Below are 20978 nucleotides of genomic sequence, written 5' to 3' on the forward strand. Positions count from 1 at the left end.
CAGCATATCACTTTTTAAAAATATTTTTTAAATTTTAAGCAGCAAATTTTGACTTAAAGTGTAAAAAAATTCTAAACATAAACGTGAATAAATTAATCAAATAAAGCATGACATAACTTTTAACAAAACTTAAAAAAGGGACTTGTAAACGCATAATTTTGTTTATATATTTGCTCACATTTTTTTTATATTTACACATACAGCATTTTTTTCTGACAGTTTGCATAATAATAGGAATTTCAGAAACCATTGCAATCTCTTCTGTTTACGGAAAAAAGTAACATCACTTTAGCTGTTGTGGATCAAATATATTTGGATAACCTATCTTAGTTTTTGATGACTATGGAAAAGCCTTAAATTTTAAAGCCCTAAATTGTAAATTATTAGATTAGATTAGATTAAATTCAACTTTATTGTCATTACACATGTACAAGTACAAGGCAAATTATGATGGCAAATTTACAGCATATCATACACTGATTTTTAAAATTTGCTCAATCCAATTCCATGTAGCAGGATTATTACAGCAAGCTAAAGCCCTTTACAGATTTTGGGATAAAAAAAATCATTTACAAAAATGTAATAAAGTATGCAGTTAAAAACTTACTTGAAAAATCTAAACTTAAAAAAAATAATAATAAAATAAAGCATCACGCAACACAAAACCTTTAAAAAAAGGGACGAGTTGAAAAAGATTTTTGTTTATATATTTACACACATATTTTTTTTATATTTACACATTTTTCTTTGCTGACAGTTTGCATAATAATCAGAATTCCAGAAACCATTGCAATCTCTTGTGTTTATGAGAATAACATCACTTTATGCCGAGTTCAGACTGCATGGTTTTCAAAGTAGTCGCGTCACAGATGTTTTCACACTGAATGACTAGCTTTCCATTGCTGGTGTGTCCAAATAGACCAAAAATAATTTTAACTTCTCCCCCAACCTCCCATTGGCCTGCAGATACCCACACTAGTGGATGCTGCTCTCTCAGTGGCTGTAGGTAATCGCCGATATTACTTTCTATCAGAACACTTTTACATCACATGATTTTGAATCACAGATAGCTCCAGATATTTAGTATGCCAAATATCTGACGGGTGTCAGCGACTCGGCTTCTCTGAGATCACGTCTTTGATAGTTCATACTGTGTGATTGTTACTCATGTGAACGAGCACTGATTTACCTGTGATTTCAGGCATTTGTCTGCGATTTCTCAAAACCTACCAGCAAGTCAAAATCTGGGCTAAAATTATGCAGTCTGAACTCAGCATTAGCCATTGTTGATAAAATATACTTAATAATATGCATAACTTTTGTTGCTTTTTTATTTCAATGGAAAAGGTTTTGAGTTTTTTTTTTATTTATATTTTTGTCATGTCTGGTAAGAACATACAGTAATACAGGTGGTGTTGGGCACGTTATAGTTACTAGTTACTGCTCACTAATAGTAACTGAGTTAGTAACTAATTGTAAAAGTAATTCTAAGTAATTATGTTTAGTTACATAATTATAAAAGTAACTAATAACCAGTGAAAATAACTATTACATTACTTTAAAAACAATCTAATTCATCAAATGACTATGAAATAAATCTAAAACATTGTTCACTACACTATTTTAATGTTGTTGTGGGAGAGAAAACTATCAAATTCAACATATCATTATGAATATTATCATTACTATAGTTCTCTCAGCAAGGGAAAAGTAGTGCTTATATTTCCAGTTTACCTTTAAACTTGTTGGATTTGCTATCGTTCTGACTCCTGGTCGTCGGTGTGTGCAACTGACTGTGGTGTGCTTGTGTGTGAAAACCCACACTACTCTGCCTCTGATTGGCAAATGGTGGAAATGTACTCTATCTAAGCTCAGTTGCACCACATTCACAAACACGCCAATCATCATCACTGGTTGGTAATGTGTCCCGACCCAGTCCCAAACACACACCCTCCAGAGAAAGGGAGGTCCTATGGCTGAGAGAGATGCTGCTTACATAAAAACCACTTCAGTGTTCTCAATTATAGTAATGTGCATTTTATTGTCAGTAACATTAACAGCGTTGTACTGAAAAAAGTATCGCCATTAGTAACGCTATTCATTAATTATTTATTTTATTTTATTATTTATTTATTTATTTATTTATTATTTATTATTTCCATCACTGAATACAGGTTACTGCAATTGTCTACAGAAGTTAGATCCATTAATTGAGTCTCACAACATTATTAAAATAGAAAGCACAGGCCTTTTCTGTTTATAGGTTAGCGGTTTTTCCTTGGTTTGATGTGCAGATTGTTATTCATTGCAACTTTCAGTTCTTTGAACAAAGTTGACACCTAAAAATAAACATCCTACAGGCAGTTTCTGTCTTGTTAGCTTTGTCACATGAAAGATTTAGCACGAATTGCAATGAGGAGTGTCTGTTCTTGTTTACTTGTCTATTGTAAGAACAGGTGTAAAGCTTGTAGCTTTCTACAACTTGGAGAGATATGATTAAGTGAATGCGTGCTGTAAATCTCTGTCGCACACATAAAATGTACTTATTTGTAATGTACTACATTGTATAAAATAAGTTATAATAAATAAATTGTAATTATTTAGTTTTCTTGACGCTTCATAAAGATTACAGTATGGTAGTTTTATTTTGACCATGATTAATTTTAATTCAAAATGTTAGTAATTGTATTAAATAGCTCTCATTTTATTTAAACTATTTTATTTTTATTTATTATTTATATTTTCTATACATTTTATTTCAAAAAAGCTTCTAGCAGTGTGCCAACTTTGCGTTTTTGTCGATATATTTAGCAACTTTTCAGACCCCCTTAGCGACAAATTTTCGGAAAAGCGACTAGCGATCACACCGCTGCGTACCTGCGGCTAATGATTTAGCACCGGCTGTGTGAGGTATTTCCATTGTACAGTCAAACTGATCTGTTTCTCCTTTATTTTAATAATTTAATTTGACCTTGTTCACAGTCACAGATATTTTAGTGACAGTTTTGGAACTTGTCTGATTACATCTGAGAGATTACTGCAAATTCACTACTCATCTATACTGATATACTGTATTCAAACCGCAATAAATTTTGTTAAATTGACATGCATATGTCAAGCTAATATAAATGTTAATATAAATACCCCATTATTAATTATGGGCTCTTAAACAAACAGAAACGGTTAGACGTAATGACGTCAGTACCATGCAAATTGACGCATGACATATTCTAGCAATATTTAGCGTATTTCCGGGCAGAGCTTATAGCGCCTTTTCATTAAAAATAGTTGGCAACACTGCCTTGTAGCACCACTGGCAGAGATTTGTAGAACTTGTAGATTAAGTGAATGTGTGCTGTAAATCACACACATACAAATCAAATAAAACTTAATTTTCTATATTTTGTATAAAAATAATTTGTATGTAAATATTTAGTTATATAAACACTTATTAATTTTGTATGTATATATGTACACATATATAAAAAGAGCGATGTAAAGATATATATATATATATATATATATATATATATATATATATATATATATATATATATATATATATATATATATATATATATATATATACCTATATATAAGCCTTCATTTGTACATTTTTTTATTTTTTTTATTGAATGTGTTTTTTTTTTTCCCTTCCAAATAAATAGATTATGAAGCTGTCAGTTTCTCACTTAAAATAAAGATAAGCATTCCGCATTATCATCATTTACTCTGCTTTTTTTACTGCATTATCTCCACATGCACTGCTGCACCTGAGTTTAAAAGACAGAAAACACAAACCAGAGGCGAACAGGCGCTGGCTTTATCTTCTCTCTGCTTTTCATGTCTTTCAGTGTCGTACTGTGATTATTGCACTTGGCAGGCCATTAAGTGGTTGTGCTACAGCATATAGTGTTAAACAAAGGCATTAGCACTGCTTCTTCTGTGAGCCTGAACACAGTCGCTTTGGATTCAAAAAAATACATTGGGAAGCTTCAGTAAATGGGTTTAACGTTCAGAGAGTTGCATTAAACAGCAGGCTCAGTGCAAGTTAATCTAGATTTACATTGTTTACTAGATAATTTTTATAATGGCAAAATATAAAAAATCCGCTTGTTGAGTGTGACGTCACACAAAGCAGCTTCCGGGTCCAAGCGCTCTATCCAACTGTAGGAGGAGTCTCAACAAATGATAATAATAAACCTTTACAAAGCGCTGTAATACTTGGCTCCTAAAATCACAATTACAATAAATATAGAAGTATTAGCCCCCTGTTTATTTTTTTTCCCCCAATTTCTGTTTAACGAAGAGAAGATTTTTTTTCAACACATTTCTAAACATAATAGTTTTAATAACTCATTTCTAATAATGGATTTATTTTATCTTTGCCATGATGACAGTAAATAATATTTGACTAGATATTTTTCAAGACACTTGAAGTGACATTTAAAGGCTTAACTAGGTTAATTAGGTTAACTGGGCAGGTTAGGGTAATTAGGCAAGTTATTGTATAACAATGGTTTGTTCTGTAGACTATCGAACAAAAATTATTGCTTAAAGGGACTAATAATTTTGACCTTAAAATGGTTTTAAAAATTTAAAAACTGCTTTTATTCTAGCCGAAATAAAACAAATAAGACTTTTTTTTCCAGAAGAAAAAATATTATCAGACACACTGTGAAAATTTCCTTGCTCTGTTAAAAATCATTTGGGAAATATTTTAAAAAAGACAAAAAATCAAGAGGGCTAATAATTCTGACTTCAACTGTATATCCGTGCCTGATGCGTAAAGCAACTGAAGCAGAGCTTGAAGGTAAACAAATGGTTTATTGTAAGCATTTTATAGATAATTTTTTACACAGTTGGCATTAAGAAGGAACATAGAAATGTTATCTGACTAACATCTAGCAGCTGAATGCGTCTGGAAAAATATTCAAAGGCTTTTATTTTCATAAACAGTGCACTCTCAGTAGTGATTATTAAACCACACTGAACTGAGCTAAACTGAACTGAACTTAAACACTACAAACTTAACTACACTGTTCCTATTTACTGTGACCTTTTATGTGAAGCTGCTTTGACACAATCTACATTGTATAAGCGCTATACAAATAAAGGTGAATTGAATTGAATTGAATTATCTGAGTAACATCTAGCAGCTGAATGCGTCTGGAAAAATATTCAAAGGCTTTTATTTTCATAAACAGTGCAGATGTGAATGTTCTGATTGGCTAGAGCAGACGTCTCACGTCAGCGTGTTCTTAGGTTGAACGGGCTGTTTCCGGCAATTTTCCTTCTGCATTCACACAGAGCAGCATTGTGGCAAATTACCGCTAATGTTACAACTTCTATTTCTGGAAAATTGCCGAAACAAATTTACTGGCATTTTAAAAAAGGGCCTGTTTACATGGAGACCTTCCGGAAAATTACCGGAATTGTTACCCTATCATGAATTGTTACCCTATCCTGTATCCCTATCCCTAATTACCCTATCCTGCCTAGTTAACTTAATTAACCTAGTTAAGCCTTTAATCGTCACTTTAAGCTGTATAGAAGTGTCTTGAAAAATATCTAGTCAAATATTATTTACTGTCATCATGGCAAATATAAATTAAATCAGTTAATAGAAATGAGTTATTAACAAGGCGTTACAAGGGGTGGGCGTTACATTGCAAAAACGCCCAATTTGTATATACCTGTCATTTCACACTCGCACAATCTTTTTTTTTTAATTCAGAAACTGCCCAATCTGGCAACACTGCCAGGCACTGTGTAGCTATGGGACAGAACACGCCTTGGGTTGTTTTGACCCAAGTGTTGGGTTTATTCATTTAGCCCAGATGCTAGGTTGTTATTTGACACAACCAGTAGGTTAGGTTAACCAAGTTGCTGGGGTTAAATATGACTTACACTTTGGGTAATTTGTTGTCTCATCCATTTGCTACCTTTATATTTGCCAATATCACTAATAATAGTAAATAACCATCACAAATTAATGCAAAATTATTATATATTTAAAAAAAATTTGTGGTAAACATTTATATAGGTAATTTTAGTTACCTTATAATCCTGTTTGTTGCTAGGTCTGTGACTGTCTGACGTCGTAATAAATCCAGAAAGTTCCATGAAAAATGAATAAAACGTTTGAGTCAAAATAACCCAACTCAGATGTTCAAAGGTAAAAGGACCCCCTTTGCCCTTTCAGTTGGGTTGACCAAGTATGGGCAGCCCAACTGTGTTTGCCGTGCCCCAAACAACCCAGCTGTTTTAATCGTGCACAATTAAGCCAAAAATGTGTTTACAGATTTAACCCTGCGTTTGTTAGTGTAATATGATTTCCAGAAAACATTGCAATCTCTTCTGTTCATGAAAAAGAATAAGATTACTTCAGCTGATGTTGATAAATCAGCATTTCACGTGAAGCAAACTCACGATGTGGTTTCTCATAGGTGAAAACGCTGTCGGTGGTTGTAATGCTAGTATGATCGTAATGCGCTCTGGTTTCTCTGAAGGGAGAGATTTAAAAGCTGGTGTCGTGGAGTCACTCATCTGTGCATGAAAGAGCGTTTAATGCGTTCTGCCTCAAGCAAATCCCCGACTGAGGGAAACTTCACCTTTTTATCAGGTCTCAGGCTGACTGAAGCTGGGTCTTGTTGATGGTGCTTCATCCTTGGCTTGTTTCGTCTACGCTTTCGTCTTATTGCTTATGACAAATCAGAGCCCAGTGCTGTCAGTGTCACTCAGAGGAGAGATTTCTGTCCCTCGCAACTGCTTTTGGGAAGAGAAATGAAGCAACTTTATAAACGTTGTCAGAAAGTAAAGACTTTAATATTTTTAGGTGTGCAATGAGATCAAGATCACGTCCACCTTTTGGATATTCAGTCAGAGCATGAAGATGTTTGTAATGTGTGCAGTCATGTCAATTGGTATTTCAATGGGTGAATTCATCCCAAAAATTAAATCCTTAACTCAAAAAGTCTATTAGCTTCCATAGGAGCCAATGAGATGTGATCTTCCATAGGAGCCAAAGATAATTGATCTTCCAAAGGAGCCAATGATATTTGATCTTTCATAGGAGCCAATGATGTTTGATATTCCATAGGAGCAATGAGATGTGATCTTTCATAAGAGCCAATTATATTTGATCTTCCAAAGGAGCCAATGATATTTGATCTTTCATAGGAGCCAATGATAAATGATCTTCCATAGAAGCCAATGATAAATGATCTTCCATAGGAGCCAATGAGATGTGATCTTTTTATAAGAGCCAATGAGATGTGATCTTCCATAGGAGCCAATGATATTTGATCTTCCAAGGAGCCAATGATATTTGATCTTCCAAAGGAGCCAATGATATTTGATCTTCCATAGGAGCCATATATTTGATCTTCCAAGGAGCAATGATATTTGATCTTCCAAAGGAGCCAATGATATTTGATCTTCCAAAGGAGCCAATGATATGAGATTTGAGCTTGTATAAGAACCAATGAGGTTTAAGCTTTTGTAGCAGCCAATGAAGTTTGAGCTTGCATAGGAGCCAATGAATTTTGAGCTTCCATAGGAGCCAATTAAGTTTGAGGTTCCTTGGAGCCAATGAGGTTTGACCTTCAGTACTTCATTAGGAACCAGTGAGATTTGAGCTTCAATAAGAACCAATGAGATTTGAGCTTTTGTAGGAGCCAATGAAATGTAAGCTTCCACAGGGCCAATAAGTTTGAGCTTTTGTAGGACCCAATGACGTTTGAGCTTCCACAGGAGGACAATGAGATTTGAGCTTCCATTGGAGCCAATGAGTTTGAGCTTCCATAGGACCCAGTGAAATTGAGCTTATATAGAGCCAATGAGATTTGAGCTTTTGTAGAAGCCAATGAAGTTTGACCTTCCACAGCAGCCAGTGAGGTTTTAGTGTCCATATTGAGGTTTGAGCATCCATAGGATTCAACGAGGTTTGAGCTTTTGTAGGAGCTAATGACATTGAGAGTTTCCATAGGAGTCAATGAGGTTTGAGCTTCCATAGGAGCCAATAAGGGTTTGATAGTTTCCATAGGAACCTGCATGGGTTTGAGTTCAATAGGAACCAGCAAGTTTTGAGTTTCTATATGAACCAGCGAGGTTTGAGTTTCTATAGAAGCCAGTGAAGGGTTGAGTTTCTATAGAAGCCAGTGAGGTTTAAGGTTTGGGTCCCATAGGAACCAGCAAGTTTGAGCTTTGAGCTTTCATATGAGCCAATGAGGTTTGAGCTTACATAGGAGCTGCAAAACTATGCTAAATGCTTCATTGTTCAATAGTTATTAGTTGGCTAAAAATGACTGAATAAACCTTTTGCTTTAATATGATGACGTATGGGCAAATTTTGTCTTTTTTTTTCTTGAGGTTTTGAGCTTTCATTACTGAGCTTCTGCAACAACCATTGAGTTTTAAGCTATCCACAAAAGCAAGAGTGGGATTTTAATTTTGAATCCCTACCTTCTAAACAAGGATTTGACCTATTTTTAAATGTATTTTTGTACCAGTTTGCTTAAGAAGGATGTTTGGTAAAAGACATGTCCCTCTTATAAAACATTTTATAAGGTTTTTTTTCAGGCTAGACATAACTTCACCCATTTCCTGATGTGCATTATGGAGAAAAATGGTTCAGTTTAGAAATAGCCATATGACAGCATCAAAATTTCCTAATGTGATATATCTTGCTGAAGATTTCATCACAAATATGTGGTATAGAGAGTAACTCTGGTGGTTGCATTGTTTTCAGATAAACAAGTATCTTCACTTAGCATGATATTTTAAATATTGTGACGCTCCAGGGACAGACGAGTCCACCACTGAGACTGCAGCTCTGCACAAGACGTTTGGCCAGCGGAGAAATAAAATGGTCGTGCCCAAACTGAGGCCTGGTTTCTCTCAAGGTTTTTTTTGTTTCTTCACTTTGCTCCAATCAGTGAAGTTTTTTTTTTCCCTCTCTGCTGCCACCCCTAGCTTGCATGGTTCGCGATCTATAGAGCTGCGCATCATTGGATTTGCTCTTCAGTATTTGGACTCTCAGTAGTGATTATTAAACCACACTGAACTGAGCTCAACTGAACTGAACTTAAACACTACAAACTGAACTACAACTGTTTCCTATTTACTATGACCTTTTATGTGTAGCTGCTTTGACACAATCTACATTGTATAAGCGCTATACAAACAAAGGTGAATTGAATTGAACAATCATAGAATGCTATTTTAATGATTTAGTAGAGGCAAAAACTCGCATACAGCACCTTTAAGTCTTCAAGCAGTAACACTAATGCCAATATTACAATCTGAATATTCTTAAAAGACCAATGCCGACAATAACAATTATGTATAATCAATATCACAATATATTGTATTAAATATCTGCATATGTATTTAGAACATTACTGATATTCATTACAATGAGATATAAACTGTTCCCCCTGCCATTGATTTATATGTTATCCAAACCCACATACCTGGATAGTTTTAATTTTTAAAATGCATTACAAGATACAAGAACTTGATTGATGCACTAATAACAACTCTAGTGAATTTACTGTAGTTCTAGCAAGTGAATCCCATACAGCTGATGATACAAACTCTGAATTATTGAGCCGGTTTATCGAACCAAACACCCGGATTCAACCTTTATCACATTAATACAGGAAACCAAGCAGTGTGTAATCTTGCCGAATCAATAGACGATCCTTGTGGGCTCCGCTCTGTACAGTATTCACAGAAGCCTGACGTATGAATAGAAATATCCAGTTCTGGATGATTGATCTGGGTGTGGAGCTGAGCTCAGATATCGGCCTGCTCCTATATTTACAGCCTGTGCTGTTATGTGAGCGATGACATGACTCTGTTCAGATGCTTTATGTGGGGATTGACCATTCATGGATTGGTTGCTAGTTGGCCTTTATATATCATACCTGTCAACCCTCCCGTTTTTCCAGGGATTCTCCCGTATTTTACAGTTTTATCCCGCTATCAGCCTGTAAAGGTATTTTTACGCTATCCTTTATTTTCACATCCCAATGTTGACAGGTATGATTGATACCTGTGTATATATATATATATATATATATATATATATTATATATATATATATTATATATATATATATATAATATCATATATATATATATATATATATATATATATATATATATATATATATCTCAATCAAGAAAGCATCAATTAAAGATTATTATTATTATTATTATTACATTTATTTTTACTATTACTAATAATAATAATAGTTATTATTAATAATATTATTAATTCTAATAAAAATATTGCTATTATTATTATTATTATTGCTATTATAATTAACAATTCTAATAAAATAATAATAATTATTATTTGTATCAATAATAATACTGATAAATGTTGTTGTTATTGTTATTAAACATATTATTAATAATGATGATAATAACAACAACAATAAAAATAATAATAATTATTATTTAATTTATTTTTACTGATACTACTATTAATGATAGTATAACAACAATAATAATAGTTATTATTGATATTATTATTCTTGGTATTATTATTATTATTATTGTTATTATTATTATTAATACTAATAAAAATAATGTTGTTGTTGTTGTTAGTATTATTTTAAATTTTTATAATAATAATAATAATAATTATTATTATTAATATTAATGTGGTTTGCTGTTTTGCTTTGCAGTGATCTGTATTCTTCATATTAAATATGTTGATAGGGTGTGTAGTTCGGTAATATTATTGTTCTGGGACTATTTTTGATATCCATGGTCTAAAATGATGTAAAATGTTTGTTATGGTTTTTTCTTTCAACTTATGCTGTTATTTTCCTTCAATCATGCATGTGTTGTGCTCTGAAAATGCACAAATGTCTTGTAATATTTCTCTCACTGGACTCTGAAGGGACTGATTTATATTATTTTATAAAAATATCAGTCTACTCCAGTTCAGAATTTAATTTATTTTAAAAAATTATAGTTGTGTTTTGATTATTTTCATTGGAATTCCTAAATTCTGTGTAATTATTTTAATTATTTAAATTCAATTTATTTATTTTTGTTTAATGTTTTTATTTTACTTTGTTTTATTTTACTTTATTTTGGCTTCATTTTTACTTGACTTCATTTTAATTTATTTTATTTAACTTTTTTAATAAAAACATTTTTGTATGCATATACCATTTGTTTGATTATGTGTATATATCGTTAAAGCTAGCTAAACCTAACCCTTTTTTATCAAATCAAATAATTGTTCATGAAAATAAAAATAATATATGTGAAACATAATAAAATAAAAACAATCTAATAAAACATAATAAATATTTTTAAATGACACTTAAAAATAGATATATTTCAAAAATCCCACAACAAAATGTATAAACCATTTCCTGAAATATTTTTATATGTCATTTTATATGTCAGCTTAAGGATCGATTTAATTCCAGGCTGACATACTCATCATTCTGTGCATTATTTCTTTTCTTGGTCAAATAAATTTCAGTCACGCACCTACTGTACTCTCTCCCAAATATATAACATGCACGATACGTTGTTTTGTGTCCACGCTGACAGAAACTCTTTGGTTTGATGTTCGCGTCTTAAAGGAGGACAACCGGAGGATGACAAGTCATTGTTAAGCCATTGTTAGATGATTATATGCGAATGCACATTGATTTTTTGCCTGTTTGACTATGTTTGTTGTCGTCCCCTGACAATTGCTAATTGCATTTTCATGCTCTGTGAGTCACTCAGCAGTTGTTTACTGAGCAAGGTTAGAGACGGAGAGCAGACATCGGTCTAACTCTAAACCCAGCCAGAATGAGAGAAAACCCAAATCATGAATATTGAGGGAGGAAAGCTAAAGGTTAGAGGTCAAAAGGTCTTCGGTTTCTGTGCCTGAATTATTTAGGGACTTTTGTTGTAGCTGATATTGTATTGTTTTGGTATCTGCTTGTTAAGTCGTGACTGCTACTCATTTGAATTGAGAAATATTATGACCACGTTTTAGTCATATCGCACATTAAAGTGAATGTTATATAAAATCATGGTGTACACAACAGTCTCTGGGCTTGCTGCATCACATACACCAATATTTTATCAATATATAAAAACGAATCACCTTCTGGCCATCTGATATTAGTCATGGATTTTCGAAAGTGTTACAGCACTTTGTAAAGGTTTATTATTACCATTTGTTGAGTCTCCCCTACAGTTTGATAGAGCACTTGGACCCGGAAGCCACTTTGCATGACGTCAGACTTAACAAGTGGATAGAAACGCTGTTAGAATCTGTATCAAGGATACCATCAGATAACTGTTCCAGAAAACTTGCTTAGCTTTTATTCATAATGATATTTTTGAGATGTCACTATGGGATTGTTTTGCATATTTTATTCGGAAAATTATGTCTGCATTGGAAGACTGTGTGGAATACATTTTTTGTTTATTAAATTGCTCATAAAGAGAAAATATCAATCTACTCTCCAGTTCATGAGTTTGGGATTTAAAAACATTGAGATGTGGTTGATATTGGTTAATGTTTTCTTTATTCTATTGTTTGTTATTTTCCTATTTATTTATTTTATTTGTATTTTGTATTATATTTTTTCTATTTATAATTTATTAGATTTTCTCTTTTATTTATTTATTTATCTATTTATTTAACTTTATTTATTTGTATTTATTTTATTTTATTTTATTTTTTTAATGACTGGCTGGTTTAACATTTACAATTCCAAAAGCATACAACTTCAGCACTGGAACAAAGTTCATAAGGGTTGTAGAAATCCCAAGTTCATGAATTTGGGATTTAAAAACATTGAGATGTGGTTGATATTGGTTAAAGCAGTTTAATGTTTTCTTTATTTTATTTTATTTATTTATTTATTTATTTTCACTATTTATTTTTTTATTTTGCTTATTTTTCATTTTTTGATTTTGTTGTTTATATTTTTTGTATAATTTTTTTAAATTAATTTAACTATAATTTTTTTCTTTATTTTATTTATCGCTGGCTTGTTTAACATTTTTAATTCCAACAACATAAAACTTGAACACTGGAAACAAAGTTCGTACAAGTTCTGGAAATCCTTAAAAATGCTTTTAAAAATGTGCTTGTTGCTTTCATAATTTGTCTTAAAAAATATGTAATAATATTTAATAAACTTCAAATAGAAAAAAAAAATAATTAGCTATTAAAGAGAGTAAATGACAGTAATTCAACGTTGGGCTTGTGGCAGACACACCATCAAAAATGTTCTTTAAAACTATAGCATATTATAATATACAACAACAAGCAGCATCTGATGTAATGTGATAAATTATGTAAATACATAGATACACACACTCACCGGCCACTTTATTAGGTACACCTTACTAGTTCCGAGTTGGACCCCTTTTTCCTTCAGAACTGCCTTAATCATTCGTGGCCTAGATTCAACAAGGTACTGGAAATATTCCTTAGAGATTTTGGTCCATATTAACATGATAGCATCACGCAGTTGCTGCAGATTTGTCAGCTGCACATCCATGATGCGAATCTCCCTAAGGTGCTCTATTGGGTTGAGCTCTGGTGACTGTAGAGGCAATTTATGTACAGTGAACTCATTTCATGTTCAAGAAACCAGTCTGAGATGATTCACGTGTTATGACATGGGGCGTAATGGGCTCAAACTGTGCCATTCCGCATTCTGATGCTCGCTTTGAACTGCAGCAGATTGTCTTGACCCTGTTCTGATGCCTAAATGCATTGAGTTGCTGCCATGTGATTGGCTGATAAGAAATTTGCATTAACGAGCAGTTGGACAGGTGTACCTAATAAAGTGGCCGGTGAGTGTACATACATGATTTAAATACATATTGACAAATCGGCTGCTAAATGCCTAAATGTAAATAAGTAATTTGCCACTAGTGCAGGAAAAAATTAAACTTGGAAATGTACCTGGAAAGTCTTTAAGAAGTTCTTCAATTTGACTTTGGAAAGGATGCAAGAACCCTTTTGGAAATTACACAAAATTAATAGGAAAAACAAAATGAGGAGGGGGAAAATCTGTAATCAGCAGAAATTAAATAATAAATCTCTTTTTTTTTCTTTTACAGGACACAGAGATTGCTTCAGACTGCAACCACGTAAGTATCCTCAGAAATCCCTTTATTATAATAATGTAATATTATTCTTTCCTTCACAACTCCACACATCTCTTAAGGTGACGCTTCTCCTCCTCTTACCTGTTTTCCACGCTTGCATTATTCTCTCCAAAGCGATTCTTTCTAGCTTTACAAGAGAAAGTAGGATTTAGAGAGCAGCAACATCAGCAGTAATTTGAGAAGAATAATGTCCTAATCACTGTCTAATGATGGCTGCGGCCTGCAATTAATTTGGTTGCATCCCGAGAGAGGAATCTGTTTCTGATCTCCTTTCCGAACATTCATGCCTTTGATGTTCTCATTAAGGCCGCGGCGTCCACAAATCCGAAATGAAGAAGATTTAGGCGTCTGATTCAGGCCTGAGTCACTGGTCTCATTACGCAAGACTCATAGTTTGAGGAATAATTAAGATGAAGACCTCATTCTGGCGCTTTTGAAAACTTGATCAGCGGTTTTAGTTAGTGTCACCATTAAAGAGATAAATCATCCAAAAATAAAAATAAAAGGTCTGTCATGATTTGATCGCCCTCCACTTGTTTCAGGCCTTCAGGAGTGTTTTTTATTTTCGTCTGATGAACAGAAAAGAAGATATTTAATGGGGCTGGAATATATACTGTGACTTATTGGAGAATAATAGCCCACGCCTTAAAGAATTTGTAAATGTTAAGAGTTTTAAATAGAAGATGCATAACTCTATGTCATTACTTGTTGCTGTTGGTTAAATGTATGTTGTGGTTCTTTTAAACACTCCAAAGTATTATTTACCGATAGTATGTATATTCTCCTTTTCTTTTCTTTTTTATTCCTTTAAATATTTGTACTATCATTCTTGCTTTTTTATTGTAACATTTTGAAATGAATAATGATAATCACAAAAAAAGATATTTTGAAGAATGTTGGATGCCTTTGACCTAAGATTGCCTGAAATTTTTGCACATAAATAAAAATACGGCCTCATCAGTTGCACTTACAGGCTGTCTCTAAAAAATTCTGCCAATCATAAAAAAGTTTCTGTTTTTTTTTTTTTCACGACCGAGCAATTGTTCATATTCAAAAGTCGACCAATATTGTTAAAATTTAAAGCTAATTCAAAGTTAAGTCAAGTTCAATTCAGTTTAGTTAAATTCAGGTTAATTCAATTCAGTTCAGTTCAATCAAGTTTTGTTCAATTAAATTAAGTTTGTTCAATTTAATTAAGCACAATTAAATGACGTTTAGTTCAAAATGAATTAAGTTCAGTAAAATTTAATTAAGTTGAATTAAATTAAGGTAAATTAATTTAAATATTTAATATCAGTGTGAACTCTAAGTGAGCAGGACTAAATGTAATAATTTTATTTTATTTTGTTTTGGTTTGGTCTGAAAGAACAAGAGAACCAGACTCCAAGTGTGAACACACCCTTTCTGGAACAGTAATTTCCTCACCCTTATGTTTTTCCAAAATGGTGTAACTATGAAATGTAAAATGGAGAAATTGGGCACTAGAGACTGTTCTGAGCATACAATAAAGTCAAAAAAGGTTTGCATATGACTCTATTTCAAGTCTTCAAAAGAATTAAACTTTACAGCTTTATTTCCTCATAATCATCCCCTTCTGTAAGTTGAAACCATTTCAACTGTTGAAACCACCTGGACTGTTTTAAGAAACTTTTTCTTCTAAAAATCACATTTTAGTATTGCTCATATTTTCTGTGGCTTTCTTTTTTAATTTGTATTTTTGTATCGTATGTTTTATTGTGTTCTGATGCTCTTGTTAGCGCTTTGAGTCTGAGAAAAGCGCACTGTAAATGAAATGTATTATTATTATTTTTTTTATTATTATTATTATTATTATCATGAATGAACCATTCAGGGATACAGCAGTCAACATTTAAAGTTGATCAAAAAAGATTTTTAAAACAAAAATGAGTGTCATTGAACAGTTTGAGGACAGCTTTTGATCCACTTTAATTGTTGACAACTATAGGCCAGACTCAAATGAACACCACATGCTGTATATCTCAAATACTATGCAATTCTGAGTGTGCCTCACACAGGTGAGTGGGCTTGACAAATCACCTGTAGAAATCTCTCTGTCATTTTAATCAACACTTACACCAATTTTGCACATTTGCACCAGACACATTCTTACAATCATTTAACATCTCATTTTAAAAAAAGTGCATTTATGAAGTATGCTTCACACAGGTGAGTGGGCTTGACAAACCACCTGTAGAACACTCTTCTCTCTCTTAAAAAAACACTCCCCCTCCTTCCTCTAGAACTTAATTCTCTGAGTACCAAAAATTTCTTCATATAATCACCACTTCTTGTGTGTATTGCTGAATCTCTGAATGCCTCAATTGTAAGTTGCTTTGGACAAAAGTGTCTGCTAAATGATTAAATGTAAATCACGTTATAATGCATTTTATTGATATTCTAATAACGTTACCTTTCTGTTTTCCAGCTGTTATGGAACTACAAGCTAAACTTGACCACAGATCCGAAGTTTGAGTCTGTGGCGCTGGAAGTGTGTACAAGCACTATGTTAGAGGTTTGTTTTACTTTTTGGTTCCAATGTATTATGCAGCTCATGTATGTGTGTTGTGATCTCAATAAGGGCCTCAGGATATTACAAAAAATGAAATTGTGATAATGGCTTAGGCCCAATCCCAATTCTACCTGTTAGCCCTTCCCCTTACCCCTATCCCTCGTTTTGCACGTTCACCTGAAGGGCTAGGGGGGGGGGCCCAATTCTCTTTAGCTTGGCGTAGGGTTAAGGGGAAGGGGTAGATATCCCTTCGAACAAAGATTTTTCAGGACCACACTCGAAACCAAGAGGTAAGAAAATTTCCCAGAATACACCAGCTACAACGCCAGCATAGCTGCACCCGGAAGTAAAGAGATGCACAAATTAATATTTTTTGTCATTACTACGTTTTTTTACAACAAACAAGCACATGTTTTAATATATTCATAACCTCGTTCATGTTTTACCATCATGCTTAAAAAAAATGCTAAAATAAAAACTGCTAAATTTCGCTATCTATAATCCCTAATAATACCTCCTGTTTAGCAGTCCCACAACATACTGACACTGGAATCCTCTGTCAGAAAAGTCTAGTGTCTGAGAATGAGCTTTTTACAGTGTCTGCTATTGTGTTGTTTTTGTGTGTGTTTACATAGATATATATCACTGTGTACCACTGTGTAAATGCACAGTATAGTTACGAGCTTGTTGCCACATTATATCAGTATGATGACATAATATATGCCTTCAGTGATTACCTGAAGATAAATACCAAAAAAATAACGCAACTGGAATAACTACAGCAGTCGCCGTCATAGATCTCATATGAAGCAAGAGATCGTGATGACATTAGATGACGTGTGCAGGTGCTGTAGTGCTGTCCCATTTCTTAGGGGTAAATTTTGAAGCCCTTTCACCTTACACTCTATTTCAAGGGGGAAGGGGAAGAGGTACAAAAATAGAATTGGGATTGAGCCTAAATCGCAAATCAAATCCAAATCACAATATCTGTAAAAAAATCGCAATTAGATATTTTCTCTAAATTGCACAGCCCTAGAATATGGCCTGTAAAAACTCAGCAGTTGTTGTAAATAAAAAAAGTAAATATTTAATTACTTTCATATATATTTTTTATTTTACTTAAGTTTTTACCCCAAAAGGCTTGCAGTCTAAGCTATTATTCATATATAATATTAATTCATTTTAGGCGTCATAGTGGCTCAGTGGTTAGCACTGTCACCTCACAGAACGAAGGTCGCTGGTTTGAGCCTCGGCTGGGTCAGTTAGCATTTCTGTGTGGAGTTTGCATGTTCTCCCCGTGTTGGCACGGGCTTCCTCCAGGTGCTCCGGTTTCCCCCACAGTCCAAAGACATGCGTCATAGGTGAATTCAATAAATTAAATTGGCCGTAGTGTATGTGTGTAATGAGTGTATGGATGTTTCCCAGAACTGGGTTGCAGCTGAAAGGATATCCGCTGTGTAAAACATATGCTGTAATAATTGGCGGTTTATTTCGCTGTGGTGACCCCTGATGAATAAAGGGTATAAGCCGAAGGAAAATGAATGAATGACTGAATAATTAAATAATAATTTTAATAATTGTAAAGCCAGTTTCAAACACTGCAGTGCATCATTTTACATTCAACTTTGGGTGTGCGACTTTGACAAAAGCACAACACAAGTTTGAAACTTTACTTTTATTAATAGCATTTATTTTATTAAGTACTTGTTTTTTTTACAATACTGTTAATCTGTGTATTGCAGTATATTTGCTAGTTTATTTTTATTAAAAATATGTATTTTCATGTTTAATCTGTCAAAAATTTTGGGAGTATGGCCTGTAAAAAAATGTTGTAAAAAAGTGAATATTTCATTACTTTCAAAGGGATTGTAGTCTAAGCTATTATTTATATATAATATGAATTATTTTTAGGTGGCACGGTGGCTCAGTGGTTAGCACTGTCGCCTCACAGCAAGAAAGTTGCTGGTTCGAGTTATGTAAATTGGCTGTAGTTTTTAAGAATGTGTGAGGGTGAATGTGAGTGTGTATGTTTCCCAGTACTGGGTTGTGGCTGGAAGGGCATCCTTTGCGTAAAACATGCTGGAATAGTTGGCGGTTCATTCCACTGTGGCGACCTCTGATAAATAAGGGACTAAAAGGAAAGGAGAATGAATTAATGCAAAAGGAAAATGAATTGATTATTTTTTTATTTTTTTTATTATTTATCTGTACTATTTTTAGCTCTATTTTTGTTTTTTACTTCCAACCTTGTACCTTCCAAATAAAATCACACTTGGTATGGATATATTGAGCTAGTGCAGTCTCTGGTGGAATCGTAATAAATATCGCAGAAAAACTAAATATAAGCATTTAATATTTTTTCCCAGTTTACTGCAGTCTTATTTTCTATGCAGAGGAACGGCCGTCTGCATTTGTAATGCAGTCTAGTTTTATGTTTGGCTGCACTATGAGCCGCCATACTGTAATTAAAGTGAATCTCAGTGGACAAAAGTTTCTCACTAACCTCTTCGTATGTGTGTGTGTTTTGATGCCCGTGGCTGAATTCAAAGTTTAATTACTGTTAGTGAAATTGGCCAGATATTAAATGAGGAATTTAAATCCTTATGTCTGCAGCATTGATCCTTCACTGCAGGTAATGAAAACTGTGTTAATTGTTTTTTTTTTAAGCTGAAAGAGTGTGCAGATGAGGAGCGAGGGAAAGGATATCTGATGTCCTGCCTGGTGGACCACCGTTCCAACATCACGGAGCGCCAGTGTCACCAGTACATCACCAAAATGACCAGCATCGTCTTCAGCGACTACCGCCTCATCTGTGGCTTCTTGGATAAATGCAGAGAAGATATCGACACTCTGCAGTGTGGAAGCATCAGCGTTGGGGAAAAAGTAAGCTCACGTCCCCAATAATATTAAACACTTTTCACTTTTCCGGGTTTCTCAAGAAGTCCTCGGGTAAACCAGGGGTTCTCAAACTTTTCAGCCAGCGACCCCCAAAATAACAATGACTAGAGCTGTGAACCTACACTGGTCTCACGGTTCGGTTCGGTTACGATTATCATGCCCTTGATTCGGTTCAATTTGATATCTCGGTGCATTGACGATGCTTTCCATACACAGTTTTATTCACAGCAGCAATTCTTGTATTAAAATGTATAAATATATTTATATTTATATAATATTTGTAATACATTGTTATCCTTTAATACAGTCAGATATATAAACTGTACCTTTAAACAACACGAGCATTTATAGCAAATAATAATAATAATAAACAAATATAAATCGCTCTCTCGCTTGAAAGGGGCTCGCTCTCTGGGCCTTGTCTACCAAGTTCTCTTACACCCCTTTGATTGGTCACATGCTCAACAGAAAGGACTGCGATTGGCTCTTGCGCGCTGCGTTCTTCACAGATGAGTGACACTGATAAGCAGCAGCGGCGATCACAGCTGATCCATGATAGACACGATGGAGAAAACTCTCCATTTGACCTGCTGGTGTGACTCCTCTCCTCTCGGCTGTTAGAGCGATACTTCTGGATACTGAGCGCATGCTCGCCTCCCTGGCCATAGTAAGCTACGATGACATAGCGCATTTGAGATGAATGACATCAGTGCATAATAACCGGTTATGATTATTACTGAACCGAAACCAAATTGTCCGCGTCTGCATCGCGGTGCACCGAAGAAACAATTAATTTCGACACCCCTAACTATGACAGTGATTTGCGACCCCCATATTCCTCAGAGGTGGGTATAAACAAAATGTTGCACACACAGCAATAGGCCCATATAAACACGAGCATATTAACAACACAAAAAAGTGCAAGCATAGGCTATAATTCATATAGTCATTTATCAATTTGTTTAATTTAATAATATATATACAAAAAGGCAGCAACACTAAAGCTCCAAAAATGCCCAGGCCTTGTATCAGCCTCTTTAATTTAATAAATTGGCATTTTTGGTGTTGCCGACATTTTGAATATATATTTTTGCACTTTTTGCTGTTTGGCTGAGCACCATTTAAAGTGATGTGAGTGCTTTTGTGAATTTTTTATTTAATATTGATAATAATATTAATATATATTTAATAAACAATGTTTTCAGCATAAGTCTATTCTTGGAGATCACCACTATGATCATCCTCAATGTTCAGTAGTGGCCTTTATTTATTTTTAATGTTTTTGATTGCCATAAAGGTGTCAGAAAGTTTAACCTGGTGCTATAAAATTAATCTGCTGCAGCGGATGCTATTGCTGTCAATAGTAAACACCAATCCTATGAAAATAAATT

At 33.7% G+C, this 20978-nt stretch overlaps 1 protein-coding gene across 1 annotated transcript in view; it reads left to right on the forward strand.

Moving 5' to 3' along the window:
- The window catches only part of glg1b (golgi glycoprotein 1b), a 95908-nt gene that overhangs the window by 18145 nt on the left and 56785 nt on the right, over positions 1–20978 (forward strand). The window contains exons 2-4 of the mRNA XM_056478604.1: positions 14112–14141; positions 16606–16692; positions 19357–19572. Coding sequence (XP_056334579.1) covers positions 14112–14141; positions 16606–16692; positions 19357–19572 — 333 coding nt within the window. The remainder of the gene's footprint in view (positions 1–14111; positions 14142–16605; positions 16693–19356; positions 19573–20978) is intronic.

The sequence above is a fragment of the Danio aesculapii genome, chromosome 18 (genome assembly GCF_903798145.1).
Source record: "Danio aesculapii chromosome 18, fDanAes4.1, whole genome shotgun sequence".
Classification (NCBI taxonomy): Eukaryota; Metazoa; Chordata; class Actinopteri; order Cypriniformes; family Danionidae; genus Danio; species Danio aesculapii.